At 36.9% G+C, this 24,139-nt stretch overlaps 1 protein-coding gene across 1 annotated transcript in view; it reads left to right on the top strand.

Moving 5' to 3' along the window:
* Nucleotides 1–636: 636 nt before the first annotated feature.
* Nucleotides 637–24,139, top strand: part of SLC16A7 (solute carrier family 16 member 7) — a 65,859-nt gene continuing 42,356 nt past the window's right edge. Inside the window, 2 exon segments of the mRNA XM_021687217.2 lie at nucleotides 637–662; nucleotides 664–851. Coding sequence (XP_021542892.2) covers nucleotides 637–662; nucleotides 664–851 — 214 coding nt within the window.

The raw sequence follows: 24,139 nt of genomic DNA, 5'->3' as shown, positions 1-24,139 counted from the left end.
ATAGGTAGCACCATTTTGAGAAGTGCAGTAAAATTAATTCATTAAAACTGTATAACTTCTAATGCTATGGGTCTAGAAAATAGGTCCATGCTGAAATATTTTTAAGTATTCTCAATTATTAAAAGTAGAAAAATTCTGAAATATTTCTAATAATCTAATATTTCTAATAATTTAAAAAAATCTACTATTTAATTCTTTAAAATCTATCAGATTTGATCCATGGTCCTTTTTATTTGTAAAGAAAATTTTAAATATTTGGATTAAGAAAGTATTCTGTTTTTAAGATGACAGCTCCATTTTTATTATGCTTGGAATTCAGATAGAGATAGCTTTTATTTTTGGGTTGGTACTTCAGTACAGATCTGAATTCTTTATTTTGAGTAGTTTTTATTTCCATAAACAAATTAAATGCTTCATTTTTTAGCCCAAAGCAAAGTTACATACCCCATTCCATTTTTTTGGTTAATTTTCTGAGTATAAGAGTATTAAAAAGTATTCATGAGAAATTATATACTTATAACCATAAAGTATTATTTTGGTGACTATCAAGAGTAATATCTGAAAATGGAAATAAGGTTTAAACTATTATTTCATTTTTTTTAATAGATTACTTGAATCTTGAATAGAGGAACAGAAATGCCACCACCAGTAGGCCCCCCCCCTATACCCACCTCCCGATGGAGGCTGGGGCTGGGTAGTGGTTGGAGCATCTTTTATCTCCATTGGATTTTCATATGCATTCCCCAAAGCTGTCACAGTGTTCTTCAAAGAAATTCAGCAAATATTCAAAACTACCTACAGTGAAATAGCGTGGATATCATCCATTATGCTGGCTGTTATGTATGCAGGAGGTAAGGTTTCTGGGAATAAATGGAATTCCAGATTAAGAAAACAATGCTTCCATGCCACAGTGTTTTACATTTAATGTCTTGGTATATTAAAACTCTGTTTTTGTATTATAGGCACTTAAAACCAACCAAAAATATAATTCCAAATGAATTTTTAATAATTTTATTCATTCTGCATCTTGAGATACTCACTTCGTTCTTTAGTATGACTAGAGTATTTGAATGAGGATTTCTTTGAACAAAGTAAGGTTTACTAAATTATGGAATTTCCGAGGGAGGCACCTTTCCATTTAATCTGGAATAAAGTCTATACTATAGTGTTAGTATCATTTCCTGCCATTGTTACAGTTGGTAGAAATGCTTTCATCCTAATGAGAAAGAAACTCCAGTTGCTGACAGTCTGTAAACCTACTAAGTACTTCACCTTCAGCTGCAGAAATGGAGTGTTATCATGTACAGTCTGGATCCATTCAAGTTCGTGTGATCAAAATAATTCCTTACCTCTGTAGTACTCATTAAGTATAACGTTTTAAAAAAAGATTTATTTATTTATTTTGGGAGAGAGCGAGAGAACAGGGCAAGGGGTAGAGGGAGATAGAAAGGGAGAGAGAATCTCCAACCTACTCCCCACTGAGTGCAGACCTGATGCGGGGCTCTGTCCCACCACCATGAGATCATAACCTGAGCTGAAGTCAGGAGTTGGATGCTTAACCGACTGAGCCACCCAGGCACCCCTAAATACGACATATTTAATGTAAATGGTTGCCTGACAATTATCCTGTTACATTCCATATTCAGTTGAGGGTAAGGTTCATGAGGGAGAACAAATCAAAGAACCATGTCACTTCTGAATGCTTAAAAAATGTAATTATTAATGCATTATTATGTCACTTATTTTCTTTAAGTCAATCTCAACAGCAGACCAGATGGCCTCTACATTTTTTAAAGTCATTATGTAAAATACTTAGATTTTCGAGTTTTCATTTTTCAACTGGATATTTGACTTTAAGAGACAGGTGTAGACTCAGAATACAAGAACTGAAAGAAATTATACAAATCATCTACCACAATTTCTTACCTTACAGTTGAGGATAATATTGCTCATAGTGATAGGGGTATACCATTAGCAATAATATCCAATATTTATTAGTATTTACTTTCAGCTAAGTCCTCTCTAAATGCTTGCTATGTGTCATATGATTTAGTCCTCTTAACAATGCGTGAGATAAGTATTATTTTCTCTCCATTCTATAATTGAAGAAATAGAGATATGGAATAGTTTCCCAAGAACAACAGCTTATTAGTGGCAGATAGAAATCGAGACTCCAAATATTGAGTCACTGTGCTCTTCTGCCTTTCTCATATCTTCCTCTTTACTTCTAGAAAATGAGAGAGCCAGATCTAGGCCAGGCCTTCTACAGACCTGATTCAGGTTCTACCCCTACCAAGGTCATTTGTCAGTGACAAAAACATAATAATTAATCTACAGGATATTGTTTCTTTATGGTAGTACCAAGGTAAAAATGTGATCCTCCAATGATCCTCTGTGTGTATGTGTGTATGTGTGCACACACACGTGTGCATATTGTTATGTGTTTTCTGCTTTCTATATGTCAGTGATTTACATTAATCCAGTATGTCTCCCTTGATGCTTTTTAGTTAGATTAAATGGATGCATTTCTGTTCCACTACTGGAAGGTATCTTTAAAATGCTATTTGAGTGTATCAATGAAAAATTCTGTTTCTTTTTTTTTTTTTTTTTTTTAAAGATTTTATTTATTTATTTGAGAGAGAGAGAATGAGAGACAGAGAGCATGAGAGGGAGGAGGGTCAGAGCGAGAAGCAGACTCCCTGCCGAGCAGGGAGCCCGACGTGGGACTCGATCCCGGGACTCCAGGATCATGACCTGAGCCGAAGGCAGTCGCTTAACCAACTGAGCCACCCAGGCGCCCCGAAAAATTCTGTTTCTAATGCACTTTCTGAGTATCTCCTTTGGACAGTTGCTTTAAGGATTCTGTGTTATTTCTGATGACTATAGAAACAATAAATACTGTGTACCTGGTTTTGTTCCTCTATGGCAGGGGTTAGGTGTTATTTAATAATGTTTTACCAAAACAACACACAAGTCATCTTGTCCTGAGCTCCAAAATATGCTGATGTTAAGATACATAGTCCCCCCCACCTTTTAAATACAACTGAAACAGATTCCTCTAGTGAATTCATAGAAGTCTACTGAATTTGAACTATACAGTCATAATTTTATGTTGAACAGGTAGTTGACTAACTCATAAGCAAGACAAAAATTTGCATAACTTTTTTGTTAAGTCAAGTCTTAATTGAATTTATTAGTTTAAAGCAAATAACTTCAAAGTCCCAGTGCCTCAAAGGAGTATAAGTTTACTTATTGCTCAAGCAATGTTTCATCTGGTGGCTCTGCCATTGCATGAGACTTTGTGGTGTTTCCAAAATCTGCTCCACTTGGCCAGACAGAATGAACGCAAACAGCATGGAAGATCATGTGGGATATTTTAAGGGCCAGGCCTGGAAGGGGTAAACAACATTTCTGCACATATTCTACTGGTCAGAATTCTTATGCTGCTCTACCTAAAGACAGGAGCCAGGATTGCTGGAAAATGCAGGATTCCTAGAGGAAGAAATAGAGTAGGATAGCATCCAGTAAGTCTCAGAGAGAGCTTGATACCCCAGCAATCATTCTTCATCCAATGAAAGTAGGATATACTTATAGACTTGTCATGGTCATATGATAGCCTTCCACTCCCTGGCTGGATCTACAGAAAAGTTTAGAATGAAGAATTACATAATTTCTTTCCTCAAACCATTAAATAAATAATATGTAAATCCCTATAATATGTATTTATTATTAAATAAATTTTTCAATTTATTCGTGTTCTTATTTTCCTATTTTTAATACATATTATACATGTTAAAAAAACACAAAAGAGGGGCGCCTGGGTGGCTCAGTTGGTTAAGTGTCTGACTCTTGATTTCAGCTCAGGTTATGATGTCAGGGTCATAAGATGGAGCCTTGCTTTGGACTCTAGGCTCAGCTCGGAGTCTGCTTGTCTCTCTCCCTCTGCCTATTCCCTCTGTTCTCACTCTCTCTCTCTTTCTCTCAAATAAATCAATAAGTAAATAAAAAGCACAAAATAGAACTCTTTTGAAGCTCATCAAAAAAATGGTAGCTTGGGGGCACCTGGGTGACTCAGTTCATTAGGCATCTGACTCTTGATCTCAGCTCAGGTCTTGATCCCAGGGTCGTAGTTCAAGCCCTGTGTTGGGCTCCATGCTGGGCATGGAGCCCACTTAAAAAAAAATAGTAGTTTGGTTAAATAAGTAGTTATCAATTCAGAAAAAAAAATCTTAAAATGTTTAGGGTAATAGGGACGCCTGGGTGGCTCAGTCAGTTAAGCGTCTGCCTTCAGCTCAGGTCATGATCCCAGTGTCCTGGGATTGAGTCCCGCATCGGGCTCCCTGCTCCGCAGAGAGCCTGCTTCTCCCTCTCCCTCTGCAGCTCCCCCTGTTGTGCTCTCTCTCTCTCTCTGACAAATAAATAAAACCTTTAAAAAAAAAAAGTGTTTAGGGTAATAGATGAAAAAATCTGTCTAAATTAAAGATCATTGAGGATTTTCTGCTTGTCTCAAGAAAACAAATGCTAGACACATAAAGATACTTATGTAGTAATTGATGATGGTAATATCTAGGTGAGATCCACTAAGTTGCTGGAATATTGCTTAGCGTCATTAGTCATCAGAACTGAGACATTTTGTTTATCATCTCTGGCCATGGAGAAAAGTCAGTAATTGTAGAAATTTTGCTACACTGTGGTCTTTCCCTTGAAAGTGGAAAAGCAGTCCTAGGCCCATGGCCCGCAGGAAAGAAATGTTATTACCTGCCATATCCACTGGTTAATGGAGAACTCACTACATTTTACATGGTGTCTTATCTTGATAATCTTATCTTGATAATTGGTTTTAATCTTTTAGTAAGAAATAATTGGTACATTTAAAATTGTAATCCCAATATGAAAACAGTCCCCCTTATGTGGATGCAGATAATTTTTTTCAGAAACATAATAGCTATTTAGAACAAAAAAAAATCTGATAGTCTCAATTAATCTAAGACACAGATGTTAGTCCTATTACCAAAGTGGTAGTGTTTTTTCAAATGCAGTCCACATATTTTCTGCTTCTGAATCATGTGTGTCTTGTTAAAAATGCATAGTTGCAGGTCTTCTCCCAAACCCCCTTTTAGCAGAATTTCTGTTGGTGGAATCCAGAAACTTGCATTTCGGCAAGCATCCCTGAAAAACACTTCATGTACAACATAGGGATTCACTGTTGTAGAAGAAGATCAATAATTGATTTAAAAATATTTAAATTATCCTTTAATATTTAAAAGATCTCTATTTATAGAGGCCTTTTAGGTTGATGATTATAAAATAAATTCAAAGACCATAAGGTGAAAAGGCATATAGTTTAGTATGAAGTTTAATGAGGCTCTCTACCGAGTAACTGAAATACTCTGTTCCACCTAATGCTAATTACGTTAGCCTAGAGAACATCTAAGATCTGACACCCTCATTAGGGCTTAGCACTCAACCTATTAATCACCACGGTGGGGTCATTGGGTAAGATGGAGTGTGTTCTGAGGCCTGGCCTGTGATGTCAGGACTGGAGTCTCTTGTAGTAATTAGGTGGCATCTGAGCCTTGGTAGCAAGGTATTATCTTCCCTTCTGATGTCTGAATTAAAAATGGAACTAATAAAAGGTATGCAGGAAGGATGGAAAAGAATGCAAATTATGTTTATCCCTTACTTCATCCTTAGAATAATGACATTAAATTACAGCAACCCATCTGGTCATCCATATGGTCTCCTGGAGTTTTAGCAAATTTCAGCAAATAGGTCAAACACAGTGGTCACTCCATTAATAAAGCACTAAGTAGAGGCAGAAAACATTACAAATTAAACTTTCCACATTGTTTAGATGGATATAGGGATTTATTTTATAAACAGTGATTACATAGGATTATCTTTTAGTACAATGTTTGTCTTTGTTACTCTATCGAAAGATAATGTGAACCTGCTTAGCTACACGATTACGGAATACAGATTTGGGGCTGCCAATCTCTGTGAGTACCTCATGTTATTTTTCTGGTGATATCTGTTATGACTTGGAAGAATCAGCTGTTCTGGAGGAGAGAGTTGGCTTTGTCTCCATGGTAACATATTCTTATGTTTTATGTGAGCAGTGACTGCCACTTGTACTAAGGTAAGGGTGATGGTTTGATGATGGAATACTTTACGCAGGGGGCCAAGCATCAGACCCTTCAGCCTTCTTTTTTACTGGAGGCCAAGAAGCAAAATGTTTTAGGCATGGGAGGTTGGTGGTCATAATATAGAACGTGTATTTTTCTATTCTTTTCTAAGTCTAAGCTCACTACATTATTTTGCTTTGTGCTCTAAATACATTGCTGAACAAAGGAGCCTACTAAAATAATTCATATGGTGCTGTCTCTTAGCCACAGCCAAAAAAAAAAAAAAAAAAAAGTTCATTTCATTCCTGTGATTGAGATCTACCTAGGGCTTTCACCCAAGCTTTATAAAGTCCCAAAAATACACTTGGATAGTCTTATGCAAGCAAGCAGGCTGTGCATCTTTTATACCTACACTGTGATAGACTTTTTTAAATCCATGAACATAGATATTGCTAATGTTTTCCTAGGAAATATGGTATAGTGTGGCAGAAATCATTTTGCTCACTGTATATTCATGTGCTCCTATTTATTTTCCAACTTCCCTACACTCAGATGGAGACCAAGTGATTAGTTCTGACCAATGAAATAAGAGTAGAAGGATATATGTCATCCCTGGACCCCTGGACAAAACAGTTCCAGCTGGGGTGCATCTTCCTTTGTCCTCTTCTCCTGGCAGAAGTCTTGTTTCATATGACCTGGCTGCAAAGGGACGATCCTTGACCCACTGTAGAGTTTGAAGAATTAAAGAAGAAATTTTTATTAAGCTTCTGTAGTTTGTTTTAACAGAAAAACCTATATTATCCTGATCAATACAGACACGAAGGCTTAGATTGCTGTTTGATTACAATATAAATTATGTAGATTGTAAGCATGGGCCAGAACAGATGAGGGGATGTCTTCAGTCACTTAGCTCGTGTCATGAGAACATGAGGAGGTTTGTACATGGTTCAGAGCTCTGGTAGAGAAGAGGAAGGCTTCAGTGTCTCAAATGAAAAAGGAGCTGGACGTGGAAATCAGCATTGCCAGTTTTCGTGGGTATAAAAGTGAGAGGCAGGTACTTGCACTTCAAGGCACAGAAATAGGGATGAAATCATGCCTGTGGAGCTTTCTATGATTAAATGTCTCTGTGTCCCTTCCAAGACAGGAATGGAGGGAGGCCTGGATCAAGGACAGATCTTGACTGTGCTTAGTCCTGACTATTCAGGAGATACTGTCCTTGATAATTCAAATAATTTGGGATTATTGCTAAATTTTATTTTCAGCAGAAAAAAATATAAGAAACTTTATTTAAATCCTTTTTGATCTGTGTTCTTTAGACAGTGAACATTTCACTTACCAATGTATACAAAGAGCCTACTTATTAATTTATGGCCTGGTAAGAATATCTTTCCTGATTTTGGACTTAAGTTCCTTTAAAATATGTTATTGCATTATTACATATTCTATGCAAATGTGTTTTGGTTGCAAATGACAGAAACCTGAGTCTAAAGGGAAATGTTCCTGCATACAAATCAGAAGCGGCACAGAGGTACCAGAGTCTTCCAGGTCAACCAGCTCCACTGTCAGGCTGCTCTTTCTCCTCTCTCCTCTGCTTCTTACAGTGAGGGAGCTTTGTTTATTTATTTTGGTATACTTCCCCTGACAGAGGGAAGATGATTACCAGCATCTCAGTCTCAAATTTGACATGAGACTGCCCCTCTTCCCTAAGTTATAATCTGACAAATGCTAAGGAAGATGGCTAGGATCTGGCCCACTTTGCATCAGCCCCTGGAGGTGATGGATGAATGAGGGGCTAACATTGGCAGCCTGAGTGGAACTATATACTTGGGACAGGAAAGGAGCAGTTAATAGAAGGATGACATTCTTCCCAGAAGAGGGAAGGTTTGTGAAGAGACGAAACAAGCAGTGCTCGCTACTTTACTATTTTTGAAGTAGACGAATATATGATTTCCCGAGAATAAAGTCACGTATTGCTTTTTTACTAATCACTCAGGGGTAACTTTAGATTTAGATAGTTTCTTTATAGCTAAGTAGCTAGTTACATATATGTCAAAATGCATATTCTATATTTAGAAACTCCATCGTGTAATGAAATGTGATACTTAGTACTTTCTAGAGGACTCAGTTGCACTTACAAGAGTTGGCCCCTTGAGTGGAGCTTAACTATGGAAAATCCTGGGGTCTCAGGAGGGTTTATTAATTGTTTAATAGTCCAGTGAGAAGCAGAAGAGCATTGTCATTAAAATAATGAGCTCCAAAATAACAGATATAAAATGTGGACTTGGCAACTTTGTGGCTTGGGCCACCCATTTGACCTTGGATCTTCAGTTTCCCCATCTGTAAAATCATAGAAAAAAATATATGTGTATGCATATACAATATCTACTGCTCAGAGTCATTGTTACGAACAAATGATTACAATGTGTATTAAGTACGGAGTAGCATGCCTAGGGATTTTTTGTGTTTGATTCATGGGAGTTTTGCCCATTGTTGTTGTTATTGGTCTTGATATTAGCCATTATAGGATGAAACCACAGAGTAGGTACAAGGAAGATAGTAAGTCTGATTAGAACAACCTGTGCCAGGAAGATTTTTAAACAGAGGGTAATGTGAGAAATAAATAGGTCACTACTCAGTTCTAAAAGAAATTCCATGGTGTTTACTCATATTTGCTGTAGCATTTCCCTCTGCCTCCTGCTATTCAGGTAGTGGAGTGGACATTTGTCATTCTTTTGGGCTCTCATGTACCTTTGAAATCCTTCCTATGTTAGGGGATTCTCAACTTCATGATGTCTTGCCTACCCGGGTAAAAAGCCAGAAAATCACTTTCTCGGAATTCCTTGCATCTAGGGCACCCAGGCCCCATCAACCTAGTGTAGGAAGGCCAGGTTTGATTCAGAAACTACTGACATGAAGGAACAGATGCTTCAAGGAATACATACAGGTGAGGTGGTTACAGATAATCCATGATCCAGAAGCAGCATAAAAGTGGTGTCACTGTTGGAAGTCAGTAGGATGTGCCTACCAAATCTCAAATTCATATGCTGTATTTGGGTATGGAGCTTTTAGGAAGAATTAAGGTTAAATGAGGTCATAGGATGAGGTCCTACTCCAATAGGATTGGTGGCTTTAGAAGAAGAGGAAGGGAGATATCTCTCTCTTCATTTTCATATACCTGAAGCAAAGGCAGTAGGAATACACAGCAAGAAGGGGGCCGATCTCACCAGGAATCAAATTGGCTGGCACCATGGCCCTTGGACTTCCAGCCTCCAGAACTGTGAGAATAAATTTTTGTTATTTAAGATGCCCAGTCTATTATATTTTGTTATGGTAGCACAAGCTGACTAATATAGGCAGCTTCGGACTTTTCTTAATCTTCCTTAATATTCTGTGAGTTACTGTCAGTCCTCACTGAATGTGTTCTTTTTTTTTTTAAAGATTTTATTTATTTATTTGACAGATAGAGACACAGTGAGAGAGGGAACACAAGCAGGGAGGAGTGAGAGAGGGAGAAGCAGGCTCCCTGCCGAGCAGGGAACCCGATGCTGGGCTCGATCCCAGGACCCTGGGACCATGACCTGAGCCGAAGGCAGTTGCTTAACGACTGAGCCACCCAGGTGCCCATGAATGTGTTCTTTAAGTAGTATCGGTATATAATAGATACATGTGAGGTGAAGTTCCTGAAAGGTCCTACTGAGGTGTAGCATGAATTACTTTCCTGAACTATACTGATTAATTTGAAGACTATTTCTGTGAATATTTATTTCAAAACAGGGAACCATTCTATGCCCTCTCAAACAGCATTTGCATTAGGATTAAGAATATGCAACAGCTTTTTTTTTCAATTAACTATTTTAAAAGGACCTTATAAAAATAGTAATTAAATTTCATTTTTTCATATGCTGTGAGTGACTTAAGTTTGATGGATTATGGCAGAAAATTTGAATATCCTTTGATTACTTCTCTTTTTCTTTCTCTTTCTTTCTTTCTTCTTTCTTTCTTTCTTTTTCCTTCTTTCTTTCTTTCTTCTCATGGCAGTAGTGACTTTGGCAGAGTAATTGCACTATTCCAGAGAGGTTTTTAAATGATTAATCTAGATGGCTGTTCTTGTATAAGTATTTGCTCGGCTGGTTGGAAATAGATATGCACATATGGGGTTCATAGATCTGACCTTAAGATGGGGCCCCTGGCTGTGGCAGAGACTCTGGTTCAGCCCAGTTAGTTCACAAGTACTTGTTTGTGATCATCAGAGGTGGGGATATGTGGGTAATCCAGTGTCATAACTGGGGAGAAAACCCTATATAATTTCATTCATTCATGTATTTATTCTATAGATACACACTGGGCATAAACAATGTGCAAAGTACTGGCTTGGCTCAGGAAAACCACACAGAGCCATCAGACACAGGCTGGGCTTACAGGATAATACATTTTATTTATTTAATTGCAGTTTTCAAATATATAAGTGAGGAAGCACAGTAGTTGCCATGAAACTATATAGAAAAGAAACAGATCTCATAAGTGCATGATCAGGAAATGTTTCTTTCTGAACTTGAAGGATGAAGATGCAGCATTAATAAAAGGAAGGAAAGTATTTGAAGCAGAGCAAATGGTATGAGTGAAAGCCCCAAAGGGGGAAAGGTCATAGAGAGCTCTAGTAGCCCAAAAGAAATGAAGGTGATTGACATATGATAAAAAGATGGAGAGAAGTGTAGTTCATGGCCTACAATCCACTGAAATTATCCTGGGTAACATATTTTGTGTCCTTGCAGACACAAAAGAAGAGAATCAGAAGATGGCCATTTGGATACCAATATCACAACTTTGGGCACTCTCCCTGTTTTTGTTCTATTTTAGGATCATAATTCTGAGTGTGTTAAAATGCAGTTGGTTCTCATTATTCACATTAGTTACGTTTTATGAAATTGCTGTGGACACTGAATCGGTGAATATTGAACTCTTGCTCCTAGGGAAAATACAAGGTTAGGTTCCTCTGAGCCCCTGCTCATATTTTCATCAACTGATCAATATATAACCTTGTTTTATGTGTGTTTCTGCTCAAAGACATCTAATAGTTGATTCATTAACATTGAATTCACAGCAACAGCACTGTAACACATGCCTGAATGAAGCTTATGTAACATATGTATTTTCTCTATAAGGCACAACACAGCCTTCTTGTGCTGAGGAACACTAGCCCGTACTTAAGGCATGTGGCTGTTAAGACCATTTTTAAACAGCAAAATCATCAAAAAAGTACACAAATGTGGAAAACGTGGCACTAAATAAGGAAAAGAACACTTGCTTATAGTATGAGAACTGAAATATGGCAGTGTCACCTTGCTTGACCTTGGGAACTTGCATGTCGGGAGGTTCCAGTTTTTCCCCACTTTGCATATCTCTGTGAATGACTGAAAGCACTGCAAGTATTGATTTGGCAGTTACAAATAAATTTTAGTGAGTAGGCAAGTTCACCTCAATATGAAATCTGAAAATAAGGAGGATCCACCCTACGTGTAGACTTTCTCTGATAGAATTGCTGTTTCCCATGCTGTGTAAAATGATTTGTAGTTACCCAGTGTTTTTATTACAGTTGTTTTATTTACATTAGCATTTATGTAGATATACATTGATTATAACTCTAGATTTTACCAAAGTTCTCCTAAAGGAATACAACTTTCTCAAGCTATTAAAGAAATAATAATTACGCCTAGAATCATCATAATCACTAGAAGGGCATTAAGTCTAAAGCTCTGGAGAACTGCTATGGAAGCTTTGGTAGATTTTTGAAGACTGATGCTAAGGTGGTGCTCCATAGCCTTGAATGATTCTGATAAGCACGTGTTCTGCAAACTCTGTGTATATTTGACGATTGTAGGATTTTCTTGGTTCACATTGTTCTTGTTTGGCCTCACCAACTCATGCAGTCAGTGACTGGATTAGAGGTTCATTCATAGGACCAAATGGAAGCAACCTATATATTTTCTCAGCACCCCCAGGAATGAGTGTACACTCCTGGAAGGCTGAAAAGAAGTAAGCCCAGGAAATAGAACTCTGATCTACTTCCGATTCATCCATTCTCTTCAGAAAATAACTAAAAAAGAATCTGTAAACAAGAATATGAATGAAATCTTGATAATGAACAAAGGGGAATGAAGGGAGAAATGTGTGTGTTAGTGATTTGGAGTTTCTTTCAGATTTTCCAAACTTCCACCAGGTAATCCAATGTTCATAACCGTGACTTACATTGATATAGGAAGTATAAGAATCCTCTAGATACCCAAGGCACTTAAAGTATCATTTTAATATTAATTAACATCCTATTAATGAGGAGAAGAATTCAGAGAGTAAGTTAAAAATGTTGGAGATTTTCTCTCAACTGGTGTAAACTGTCATGATACTACTGGGCAGATGACATGGTATGTGCTGTGGAAATGAAAGTTGTGAAATCCATGTGGCATGAAGAACAGACGGTTGGCTGGCTATTTGACTTTTGGGCAAGAACAGGGCTACAGAAACATTGAAAGCGTGGTCTGTCTCAATAGTACAGATTTCTATCATCTTCCAAAGAGTGGATATTAATCTAGAGATTGAGAAACTTTTCAAAGCTTCTCTGTATTCTATGACCTTGTTGTCTGGGACAAACTTTTTTTTTCCTCTATCAGAAATATGCAAAAGGTTGAATTTTAATAACCTTACTTAGAGTGCTCTTGAACACATACAGGCTGTCATTAACCTTCCAAACGCTGCTTGGGTTAGACAAGTATTTCACAGTTTCAGATATATGTAAAATATTTATGTAGAGTTACTTTTTCCTTTTCAGATAAAGTAAAACAAGCTTAAGGAATTAACTCTGATAAAATGAATGATAAGCCTTTCTCGTGAACACTCCTTCACACAAGAAAGGATATTAAGTACCTTTATGTTGTGGCAATAATATTACTTGGAGGTATTCCTTAAATCAAGCATGATGTGTTTTAGAAGCTATTGGATAAAACTTTCCAATGGCAGCATAACCTCTGCTCCTTAAAGTTGGCTTCTGTATTAGTTTAAAAAGCTTGAGGCAATTTGTAAGTGCTTGCGAAACTACAGTTCCTGACAAAACAGCCCCCACCCACCCACCCACATGTTACCGATATTCCAAAATAAGTCTGTGGGAGAAAAAAGGAAGACAGTTTTATTCACTTCATATTTTAAGTTCATATTTGTGACCTCTTATTTTGTCTTTTTGACTAATTTTATTCTCTTAGGTTTAATGAATGAAACATCAGTTAATGTTGAGTAACTATTAGATATAGGTATTTTTTCCTCTCTACTTGTGGAGAATCAGAATTGAAACAGAAATGCTTTCTGTTTTCTCTATCTTCGGCATTCATTCGTTCTTCCTTAGGGGTCAGCAGTAGCAGCAGAAAAACACATCTCACAAAGGATCTGAATTTCTGTTTGGTTTCCCACAATACTTTTTTGTTGTTAATTTAGCTAGGTCATAAATATTTCTTTACCATTGAATGAATATAATAGGCCTAAATTAAATTATCTAAATTTGGATATTAGTTTTGCCTGCAGTGATAGTTATTCATGACCTTCCAACTGTAATTCTTCATGTTTTTTCTTTAAGAGAGAGAGAGAGAATGCAGGGGTGGGGTGGGGAGCAAGAGAATCTTAAACAGACTCCACGCCCACCGTGGAGCCCCATGCGGGACTCAGTCTCACGACCCTGAGATCATGACCTGAGCCGAAATCAAGAGTTGGAAATTCAATCGACTGAGCCACCCAGGCACCCTGTTCATGTTTTTTTCTAGGAGAAAAAACTCTTTATCCACTGGTAGTCTGTTTCACTTACTCTTTTGTAGTGCATAATCATTGATTTTTAAGTGAAGAGTCTAGATCCATTCTTGTTCCAAAACATACCAAAAACTTTCAAAGATGAATAACTGATTTTTTTCTTTACTAAATTTCTAAACAAAAGAAGTCTTTTTATGCCTTTTTTTAAAGAGGTAGTGTAACATAGTGAAATAGTGCTCTAGGGCATGGACTTGAATTTGACTCTGTTCAGATTCCAGTGCTGCAACTTACTAGCTGAGTAGCTCTGGCCAATTACTTAATACTTCTCAGCTTCAGTTCCTTATAAATAAAAAATCCATGCTGCTTTTCATGAGTATATTTCCAAACTCTCTGTTGATGAGTTTCATCTCACCTAATTATACACAATAAGGAAGAACAGTGTGGTTATCTGGGCAAACATATCTTATCATCTAAACCTACGTGTGTTAAGGTAATGTTCTAGCATTGAGCTTATTTAAGCTGTTTTGAAAAATCAGAATTATCCAAATACCTGGACAGCATCTCTGGTGTGGAAACTAGGAAAAATGGATTAAGAAGAAAAGAGAGTCTCATATGATAATGCCAACTTTGCCTTAGATGTCAATCTACAAAAAATTACAAAAATAAGGGGAAAAAAGATCTATTTTTCTATGACTTTGACCACATTTTGCCTATCTTTCTTCTAGACATTGTCTAAAGTAGGTGATTTAACCTTTAGACCAGATTTATGTTCTGTCTTCTAGGTTTCTTTCCCCTCCCTTCTTGTCAATTTCAATGCACTAGACTGAGAAAAGCTATCTGATGTGAGAATGCATGAGTTGCAGAATCCTTCCAAGTTAGTTTGAGGAAGGAACTAAATTTTTTTTAAAAATTTCCTTTTATTTAAATTTTAAGAGCTTCAGTTGGCTAATGGCTACCATATTGGCAAGTGCAGGTTCAGAAGGTAAACTTTCAGCCCCTAACTGTACTGTAAATCTCATGAGAGCAAGGACTTTTTTTCCCGTTTTGCTCACTTTTGGGTTCCCTGCGGGTAGATAAGCCTTGGCACATAATAGGTGCTTAATATTTAAAAGGAAAGAACAAATGGATCATTATCAAAATTACTGTAACAATCATAAAGAAAAGCCATGAAAAACTGGGTCTATAATGGTATGATTTTTTTCAGAGGTCACTTTTTCAGAATCTAAATTTGTTCATTGAGATTTTTTTTTCTTTTATTTAATAAACATGTATTGAGCTCAATGGTAGATATTGATGTCCAAAGACAAAAAAGATATGGTCCTTACAAGGAGTTTTATCCACTTGGGAAGAAAAAGAAGTAAAAATTTTTAAATCTATGTGATAATTTTAAAGACAGATATGAAATGCTATGGGAGAAAAGAAATTTAAAAAAATAGCCTTCATGGTCAAAAGAATAGAAATGAGAATGATATGGCCTCCTGGAGGGTAGAGAGGATTTGAACTGTTTAGAAAAAGTCAGCATTTTAGTAGAAGAACCACAGAGATCATCTTTGAAATAGTTCCTTCCTATAATATAAAATGTGGAAACATGGGATATCTGAGTGCAAGGCATGGCATAATAGGACTTTGTGTGCTATTATGAGGTCACAGTGGAAATATGCAGAGAATATGGTCATAAATTTGGAAATCCTCAACTACTTTTTGTTACAAAGCTCTGAAACAATAATTATTTGTTTTTAACTGTTGTTCCCGTTTCCATTGCTTTTTTATTTCCATTGGTCTTTCCAGGTACATAAATATTTTCTTGCTAACAGTTAGTGAATATTTTACAAATTCTTCTTTCATTCCTAAACAGGCATGCAGTTTATAAAGACTGACAAGTAAATTTTTTTTTTAGATAAACTTATGTTTTATTTTACTTTCAAAGATTATGGTCAAGTTCTGTCTGCTATGCAGAATCTTTTTCAATAGTTTCATTTTTTCTGATGTTTTAAATTTTAATTCCAAAATATTTAGCATAGTGTTATATTGGTTTCAGGTGTACAATTAGTGATTCAACAATTCTATACATTACTCAGTGCTCATCGTGATACATGTGCTCTTGATCCCAATCACCGATTTCACCCACCCCCTCACCACCTCCCCTCTGGTAACCAGCAGTTTGTTCTCTATAGTTAAGAGTCTGCTTTTTGGTTTGTCTCTTTTTTTTGTTTTGTTTTGTTTTTTCTTTTGTTCATTTGTTTTTGACAACGAAAAATTTAATTGTAGAGATTAAAAAATGTTATTACACATAACATATGTATATGTATATATGTATATGATTTTAATATCAGATACCTCATCAGCTCCATAAGTTGTCATATACACTCTAAGACAACTTCAAAGCAGAAAAGTCTGAGAGACTGTCAGGTGCAGGGCAGCATCTCATAGATCCTCAGTGCAATACAGCTTTTGTGTCCTTCTCTTATTCTAGTGCTGAGGATTAGGTGACAGTGGAATAAAGAGTACTGTTAATTTGGTAAAGCAAGTTGCTATTTCACCTTTCACACCAGCCAAGGAACATATCAGGTATCTCTCCTGAAAGCAGAGCTTACTGTCGTAGTTCGGTATCAGTTTTCAGGTGTGTATATCCATAAGGAAAAAAAAAATAAAGTTGTTAAATAAAAACAATATTAACAATATCCTTTAAAAACCACATCTCAAGTTTTTCTTGAGGTTAGTCTTCAGGCTTTTATACCACTTATAGACAATAAAAAAAGAATCATAATTGAACTTGCTAATCTGATACATTATTTACCAAGTAAATACATGTTGTGTTTTATAAGATAGAACTATGGTAGACTTGCTGGAACTGGTTGGATGCTTCTATCTGAGGTGTTTGCCAAGTTACAAAACAGAATAGGGCTAGAATTTAAGACATAAATGTGATTCTAATTTAATTACACAGAGCATTGTTAACTAGTTAATGATGTCATAATATTTTCATTAAAAGTATACTTAAAGAATGGAGGTGCTTTTGTATTTTAGGAATAATTTTTAAAACTTGAGATATACATGGCATTTCTACATTTAAGAATATAGTGACAACAGAGAGTCCCATATAAGTCTTTTACCTGTGAATTGAAGGTGATAATAGAAAACTTTTAGTTATGAAAATACCAGTTAATTAGATAAATCACACAAAGTGTTGTATACTTCCCACCATGTAATCAATTCCAAAAAAAAAATGATAGCTATTGATATTCCAGTGCCAAAGAATAATAGTACATCTCCAGAAGTACTGTCACACAAATCCTTTCCCTCAAGAACTCATCCACGTTGAATCACAGGGATCCAGGAATTAATAATTTGCTCATATTCATAACTAAATAGACTGTTGCTGGTGGGTTCTTAGCTTATGTTATTGGAATAGTTTATTATTAAACAGCTAGAATCCACTTCCAACTCCATATAATTTAATATTATTTAAATATTATTTAAAGAAACATTTCACACTTCGCTTCATAATTATATGCATTCATAGACCTTTACAAAGTGGAAGAAAGTTTCCTCCACTTTACTGCTTCTTTACTTTACAGATAAAAACAGACCAAGAAAGTTCTGAGTTTTTTGAAAGCCGTATAGTGAATAGCAGTGGGAGGATGTGGGCATTGGTGTCTGACGTCCAGAAGTCATTTTTCAGGATTCTTTCTCCTTGTTAGGTCATTCTCTAGCCTTCCTATTAAAAATAGTACATAACATTCTTCCACTAGAAATAACTTCCCTCAAATTTTTTCACCACACAAAAAAATGTTTTATGGACTTAAAATTTCTGTACCGCTTAATTACACTCTGAGATATGTGAGATGTATTTTGAAAATTATACTCAAGAAACATAAGCTGTATCATGAGTATTATTATTATCCTACTTGGTGAAGAATAAATGCTTTTACTTTTCAACCCATTTAAGCCTTTCAAAAAATATGACCAGTTATTTCATCGTCCTCCTTAGTATTATTTGACCAAGCTACTTATTTTCTGTTCTCTTAATCATCCCTCATAAATCAGTCCCTAAGCCTTTTAGACATTTCACGTGTTTCTCCCTGAACTGCCTCCTACATGTTCTTATTATTGTAATTTATTTGTTGAGTGTTGACAGTTTACTTGGCACCATTCAAAACATAACATCTTTCTATTTAGAGAGGTGATTTGAATTGCCACATTGCTGTTTGTGTGGTCTCAGCAGACAGAAGGAATGTGGACTAAACCATCCCAATCAAGTTGGGGATATGAGGAAGGGATCCAAACAATTAGTGGGTAGAGCTCAGAAGCATTTTTTAGCCTCTAACTCATTCCCTCCCTCCCCACCCCGACTGTGTTTAAAGTTATCTCACTTAATAGTGAGGAGTCAGTAGCTGCGGCTAAGTTGAGGTGCTTCAGACCTAAGGATTACCAGAAAGCCCTGAATACCAGTGGCATTCATATGGAAAACTAACGTGACTTGCAACTCCTTTGAGAAAGGTCTTTGGAATATGAAGAATGGCTATTTTCAGTTAGCCAACGTGTGTATTTTTTCATCAATATTTTAAACTGTTTTGAAAACAGAATAGTTAAAGTTTTTAAGTATAGACTGGTTGACGTTTAAGTATATGGCTTTTAAGTAGACATCCCATTTTTTTTTTTTAAGATTTTATCTATTTCTTTGACAGAGGCAGACACAACGAGAGAGGGAACACAAGCTGGGGGAGTGGGAGAGGGAGAGAGAGAAGCAGGCTTCCCGCTGAGCAGGGAGCCCAATGGGGGGCTCGATCCCAGGACCCTGGGATCATGACCTGAGCCAAAAGCAGACGCTTAACGACTGAGCCCACCCAGGCGCCCCTAGACATCCCATTTGAAAAGAGAAAAAAGGAATGAAAAGGTAGGGAGGGAAACAAGGAAGGGAAGATACAGATTTCAGGAACTTTGACAGGCAGTTTGTTTGTTTCCTACAACCTTGTCACTATTTTTAACAGACCTTGGGTATCAAATTATATAGTCTGAGATCTTATTAACCAATTTCTGATCCACTAGATTTTAATGACTCTGTTAACAGTGAGCAAGTTAGTAAATAGCATTGAAAATAGAAACTAATGATGTAATGTATGGTGATTAACATAAATAAATAAATAAATAAATAAATAAAATTAAAGAAAGAAAATTAACGGGATACAGAACCAGGCACCAGGAAACCTGACTGCTAGTTTTGGATCCTCCATCTTTGGGCAGTTAGGGCTACTGGCTGTGATGTACAGATTGTGCTGTGCCTCAGCTCCTGTCCTTAGCACCCTCAATTCAAGTCCTCCAAACATCCAGTAATCATTACTTATATCTCTGGAAAAAAGTTAGGAATTTTATGTGATACAATATTTGGAAATAAGATTGTCCATTGATTTATACTTTATGGCCAATGCATAAGTGTATCAGAATAAAGATATACAAAGTCACCTTAAATATTAAGAAAGAAACTCTAAGCTGCAGTAGTAACCATACCAAATCCAATGACTTAGCTAAATAAGAATGTTGTTCAAAAGGAGGGTCATGAGGCCAAACTTGTCAGTATCAATCCAAACACTGTCCAGGAACCTTAGCTAACTGATACAGAATATTACAACTGTTTTAGCAAGATCATGGAAAATATGGAATGGATTATAAATGTTGTATTGGGAAGGGATAAGTGTGCACATTTAGGTAGAGCGGGGTTGTAGTCCCACTCAGATGAGTTTGTCCCTGGCGATGACTTCTCTGGTCTCACCACCTGCTGACTATAGGGAGGTGGGTCTGAGTTAAGGGAGATTTGGTGCTCTGAGGACCGAGAGAGTTGTGTGTGAAATCTCAGACAATGGGAAAGCTAGATTATTAGAAATCATAGAGCAAGTGAAATGAAGGGCCCAAGTTGGTGAGGGGGACGTTTGCATTTGAATTGTGGGGGGAGAGTAATAACCACATTGGTTGATGACAGATTCCAACTTATGACTATTTTGGTGTATCATTGAGATAGAATGTGACAAAAAGAGAATCAAAGGTAAAAGATCGGGTGGGGGGGAAGCCCCCCAAAATGAGAAGTCACATGTATATTGATGTCCCTTAAGAAAGATGATTGGCAGTGAGGTAGAGATAGACCCCTAGCCATGTGCCAGCCTTGAAAGTGTGATTGGGTAAGAGACCCAGGTGCCAATCAATAATGCAAGAAGGAGGTTGGAGGGAATGCTGTAACTTAATGGAAATAGCTTACAAGAAGCACAAAGATTTATAAAAGAAAGGGTAAAGATGGAGAGGGAGTTTAGAATTTGATAGAGAACAGGGGGAACCCTTATGCCGCCCTCTGGCCCTGAAGTACCTGGGTGGGGGGATAAAAGAGTTCCCAACTGAAAGGGTATCAAAGGAAGTAGTTTTGTGATGGAAAAGCTACGACACTCAAAAAAGTTAAAACAATGTGGGCGCCTGGGTGGCTCAGTCGGTTAAGCGACTGCCTTAGGCTCAGGTCATGATCCTGGAGTCCCGGGATCGAGTCCCGCATCGGGCTCCCTGCTCAGCGGAGAGCCTGCTTCTCCCTCTGACCCTCCCCCCTCTCATGTGCTCTCTCTCTCTCATTCTCTCTCATTCTCTCTCTCAAATAAATAAATAAAGTCTTTAAAAAAAAAAGTTAAAACAATGAAACACAAACAGACAAACAAAGCACCTCATGGTGCACAGGAGAAAGGTAGAAAAGCATAATGGGAACAGGCCAGCTGGAAGAGCATGGGCACTCACTGGGTTCTGGTTCCCTTCTCAGACGTTTCCTTTAGTGATGCAGTGGCACTAACTGCAAATTCTCCTCTTAGCTACACACCTGGGTATGAGCCTCATGGCTCTGAGCAGCTCTTGAGGCAGCATGTAACAGTCTGTTAGTAAATGACAGTGGCTGGAACTAGGATGGCAAACGGTCGATCTGAGTTTGCCCCTGAGAAGCTGGATATGCTCTCAGATTACTGACAAAACTAGTGTTTGAGTTTATGAGACTTAAAACCCTGTCATCAAACAATGTTCTAGATAATGCATGTCACGCTGTGAAACCTCTGGTACGATATGCAGCCATGTGTCCCCCGGAAGGGACACACACTTCTATATATTGTGGTATACTTCTCTTTTTCTATTATACAGGAAAATAGAACCCTAGAAATTCTGGAAGTTTACCAGCTTCTGAAATAAGGAGATATCAAATAGATAGGTGCTCTATGTAGATATTTGTCCAAGATTGTTTTTCCAATTTGTCTAAACTTTTATCTTATAATTCATTTTTTATAAATTAAAAATTACAAAAATACTTCAGATTATTAGTAGTACCATTAAATTGAGTGAAAGTCATGCCCCATATATATTGTCACTGGATATCCAACACAGTCTCATTAATTGTGTCTGTGCATAGTTTGGATAATTAAATTCATAATTATTCACATTTCCTCTTAAAGTCATATCTTCTTAATATCGAGCTTACTGTTAAAATCTACACAATTTCATAGAATCCATAGGAGGTAAGGGAATCTGTTGGTATTATGTCACCATGTTGATTACCAGGCTGGTCAGATGGGTATTTTCTTTCCTTTTCTCATCATCTCCTTTATTTTTTACTTCATGTAAGTGTTCTATGAAAACAAAAAAGTTATTTGTGTAGAAGAATGGTGTCCTCTGTCTTTCTGTGTGTCTTTTATTTCTCTCTTTATTAAATGTCACTTTCTAATTCCTATATCATTATTCGTTCAACTTTTTCATTCCTCTCTTTGATTATAAATGTTATAGTCTTAATTCTTTATTTGTGAAATCCAAAGCTTTTATGATTCACCGTTCTCCATAAGAAGTTCAACTTTAGCAACAAAGATAGGTTTTGCTAAAATGTGCTTTTGTGGCTTTTTAAAATAATCTTGCAACAAGTGGATAGATTCCTACCTTGTAAACAGATTAGTTTCATCTTTTTTTTTTTTTTTTTTTTGCCTAGACCAAGTTGTTGTCACTTAAACTTGGCCTGTTAAAAGTAGGCATCTGAAGACAGAATGACAGTTCAGGACAAACTAAACACAGCTTTCAAACAGCACAATGAAGCTTGCTGACAGTGTAGCTGACTTTGATACCTAGATAGTGCTATCCAGTTGTCTGCTTCTGTGGAAAAATTAAAAGTAGGCCTAGGAAGAGATTTCTTTAAAATTATCGATAATTGGGGCACCTGGGTGCCTCAGCCGGTTAAGTGTCTACCTTCAGCTCAGATCATGATCCCAGGGTCCTGGGATTGAGTCCCGCGTCGGGCTCCTGGTCATCAGAGAGCCTGCTTCTCCTTCTCCCTCTGCCGCTCCCCCCTGCTTGTGCACTAGCTCTCTGTCAAATAAATAAATACAGTCGAAATAAATAAATAAATAAATAAATAAATAAATAAATAAATAAATAAAATTATTGATAATTATTGAGGATCTACTTTTGTTGTAGTAGGTGGCCTGCCAGCTTTCACATTTTCAAAAAGATTCTTCGGTGTCCACACAGAGGTCAGTTATGACCCAACCACTTGTGAGAATCTAGAATGAATTTTCAGGACAGAGGTCCTCAGTCATTAGTTCAAGATCTGCCAGGAGTTATTAATATGATATCTTGCAGGTGTCCACACCACTTATTGCCACCCATTTTTTTATTGTTGTCAGTGTTCTTTGGGGATCCCTCACACAAAAGGAAAATTCCTCTGACACTTACTTAGGCACATCTCTGTCAGCACCGTCTACCAAAAGAATTCTTAATCTTCTAACCACATCCAAAGGAATAGTCTTAAGTCTGCTCTAGAAGATTGGGCTCTCTAAAATTAGAAATAACCAGAAAATGCAGCTCCTAAAATGATAAACTCCTGGTGTTTCCAGAATTTCCCCTATTTCCTGTAGTAGTATATAAATACATTTTTAGTGTGAGAATTAGATGTGTTAGCAGTATCTATAGACTTACTGTTAGGTAGCTACAGCTGAGTAAAATATTGGTAAAGCAAAAACAGTATTATTTAATAAGGGAAGTCATCAAAAAACCAAGGAATGACTTAGCTAAGGAGGACTAGATTGGTGGCCATATCACAGAGAACATTTTGCTTGAGTATCTGGGCAAAGTCCATCTATTTTACTTTTACTTTTCCTAATTTATTTTGACATGTATTCAGATCCCAGGTAGCATTTTTTTGTGTTCAGAAACTCTCTTGAAATACGTGCTTTTCAGAATAGAATGGTTAGTACTATTCCACTAAAATATGACTCTGTTCATAGATCTCAGGAGCTTTCAAATTCTCAAGTCTCCTCACCACCTGTGCTTATCCATAATAGTGTTTATCCATCCAGCCTCCCCACGCATATCCCTAGACCTGTGGAGAGCTTTGTAATAGATTAGAAACAAAAGGGGGGGAAAATATATCACTCCATAAAATGAATAATCATGAGAAAATGTAATCTAAAGCAAACACGTTTATTAAATATCTGCTGGGACAGGTTCTAAATATCTTTATGCCCAAGTGCCTTCTTTTTTGGCTTGGTTTGGTTCCTTTTATGTAATAAACAGTTAATAATGCATACCACAAGTGAAATTATATGCAAAATATTCACGCTCAAACATGTTTAGTCTTTTACATTTTATTTTTAAGTACACTCAAAACTCATGAATCAAGTAAGAAACTACCCTTCAGATGTTTTTCAGGAAATCTTAAGTGACAAAAGACAGTAACATTTTGTATTTGTGTAGCATTTTAAAGTTTATAGCATTCTTTAACACGAATTACCTCCTTTGAATTTTAAACAACTTGTGAGTTTGGGGAATGATAGGCTCGTCATTTTCTAGATTACAGAACTTCTGAACTGCAGTTCTGCAAGGTTAAATGACTGGCGAAAGTTCACCGGACTAGTCTACAGGAGAGCAAGCCTTGCAGCCCTTGGCTCAGTGCTTTGAAGTGTATGATAGCATGATTAAGAGCCCCAGATATGAGTCCCATTAACTTTTATCTCTATTTTTTCAAATCCTTGAATTCACTGGCTATCTAAACACTGGATTTAATATAAAAAAAAGACCATATTCCAGTCTTTATTCCACTGTTAGCCACGTGACCCTCCTGCAAGTCACCTGAGCCCTCTGAGCCTGACTCCTTCATATGTAATGTGGTTATACTGCGGCTCCTGGCTCCTCCCTCAGGGGTCACGTGACCCGCACTCAAAAGGGAAAGTGTT

This window comes from Neomonachus schauinslandi, chromosome 5, assembly GCF_002201575.2.
Source record: "Neomonachus schauinslandi chromosome 5, ASM220157v2, whole genome shotgun sequence".
In the NCBI taxonomy this organism is placed as follows: domain Eukaryota; kingdom Metazoa; phylum Chordata; class Mammalia; order Carnivora; family Phocidae; genus Neomonachus; species Neomonachus schauinslandi.
This window is presented reverse-complemented; position numbering and strand designations above follow the sequence as displayed.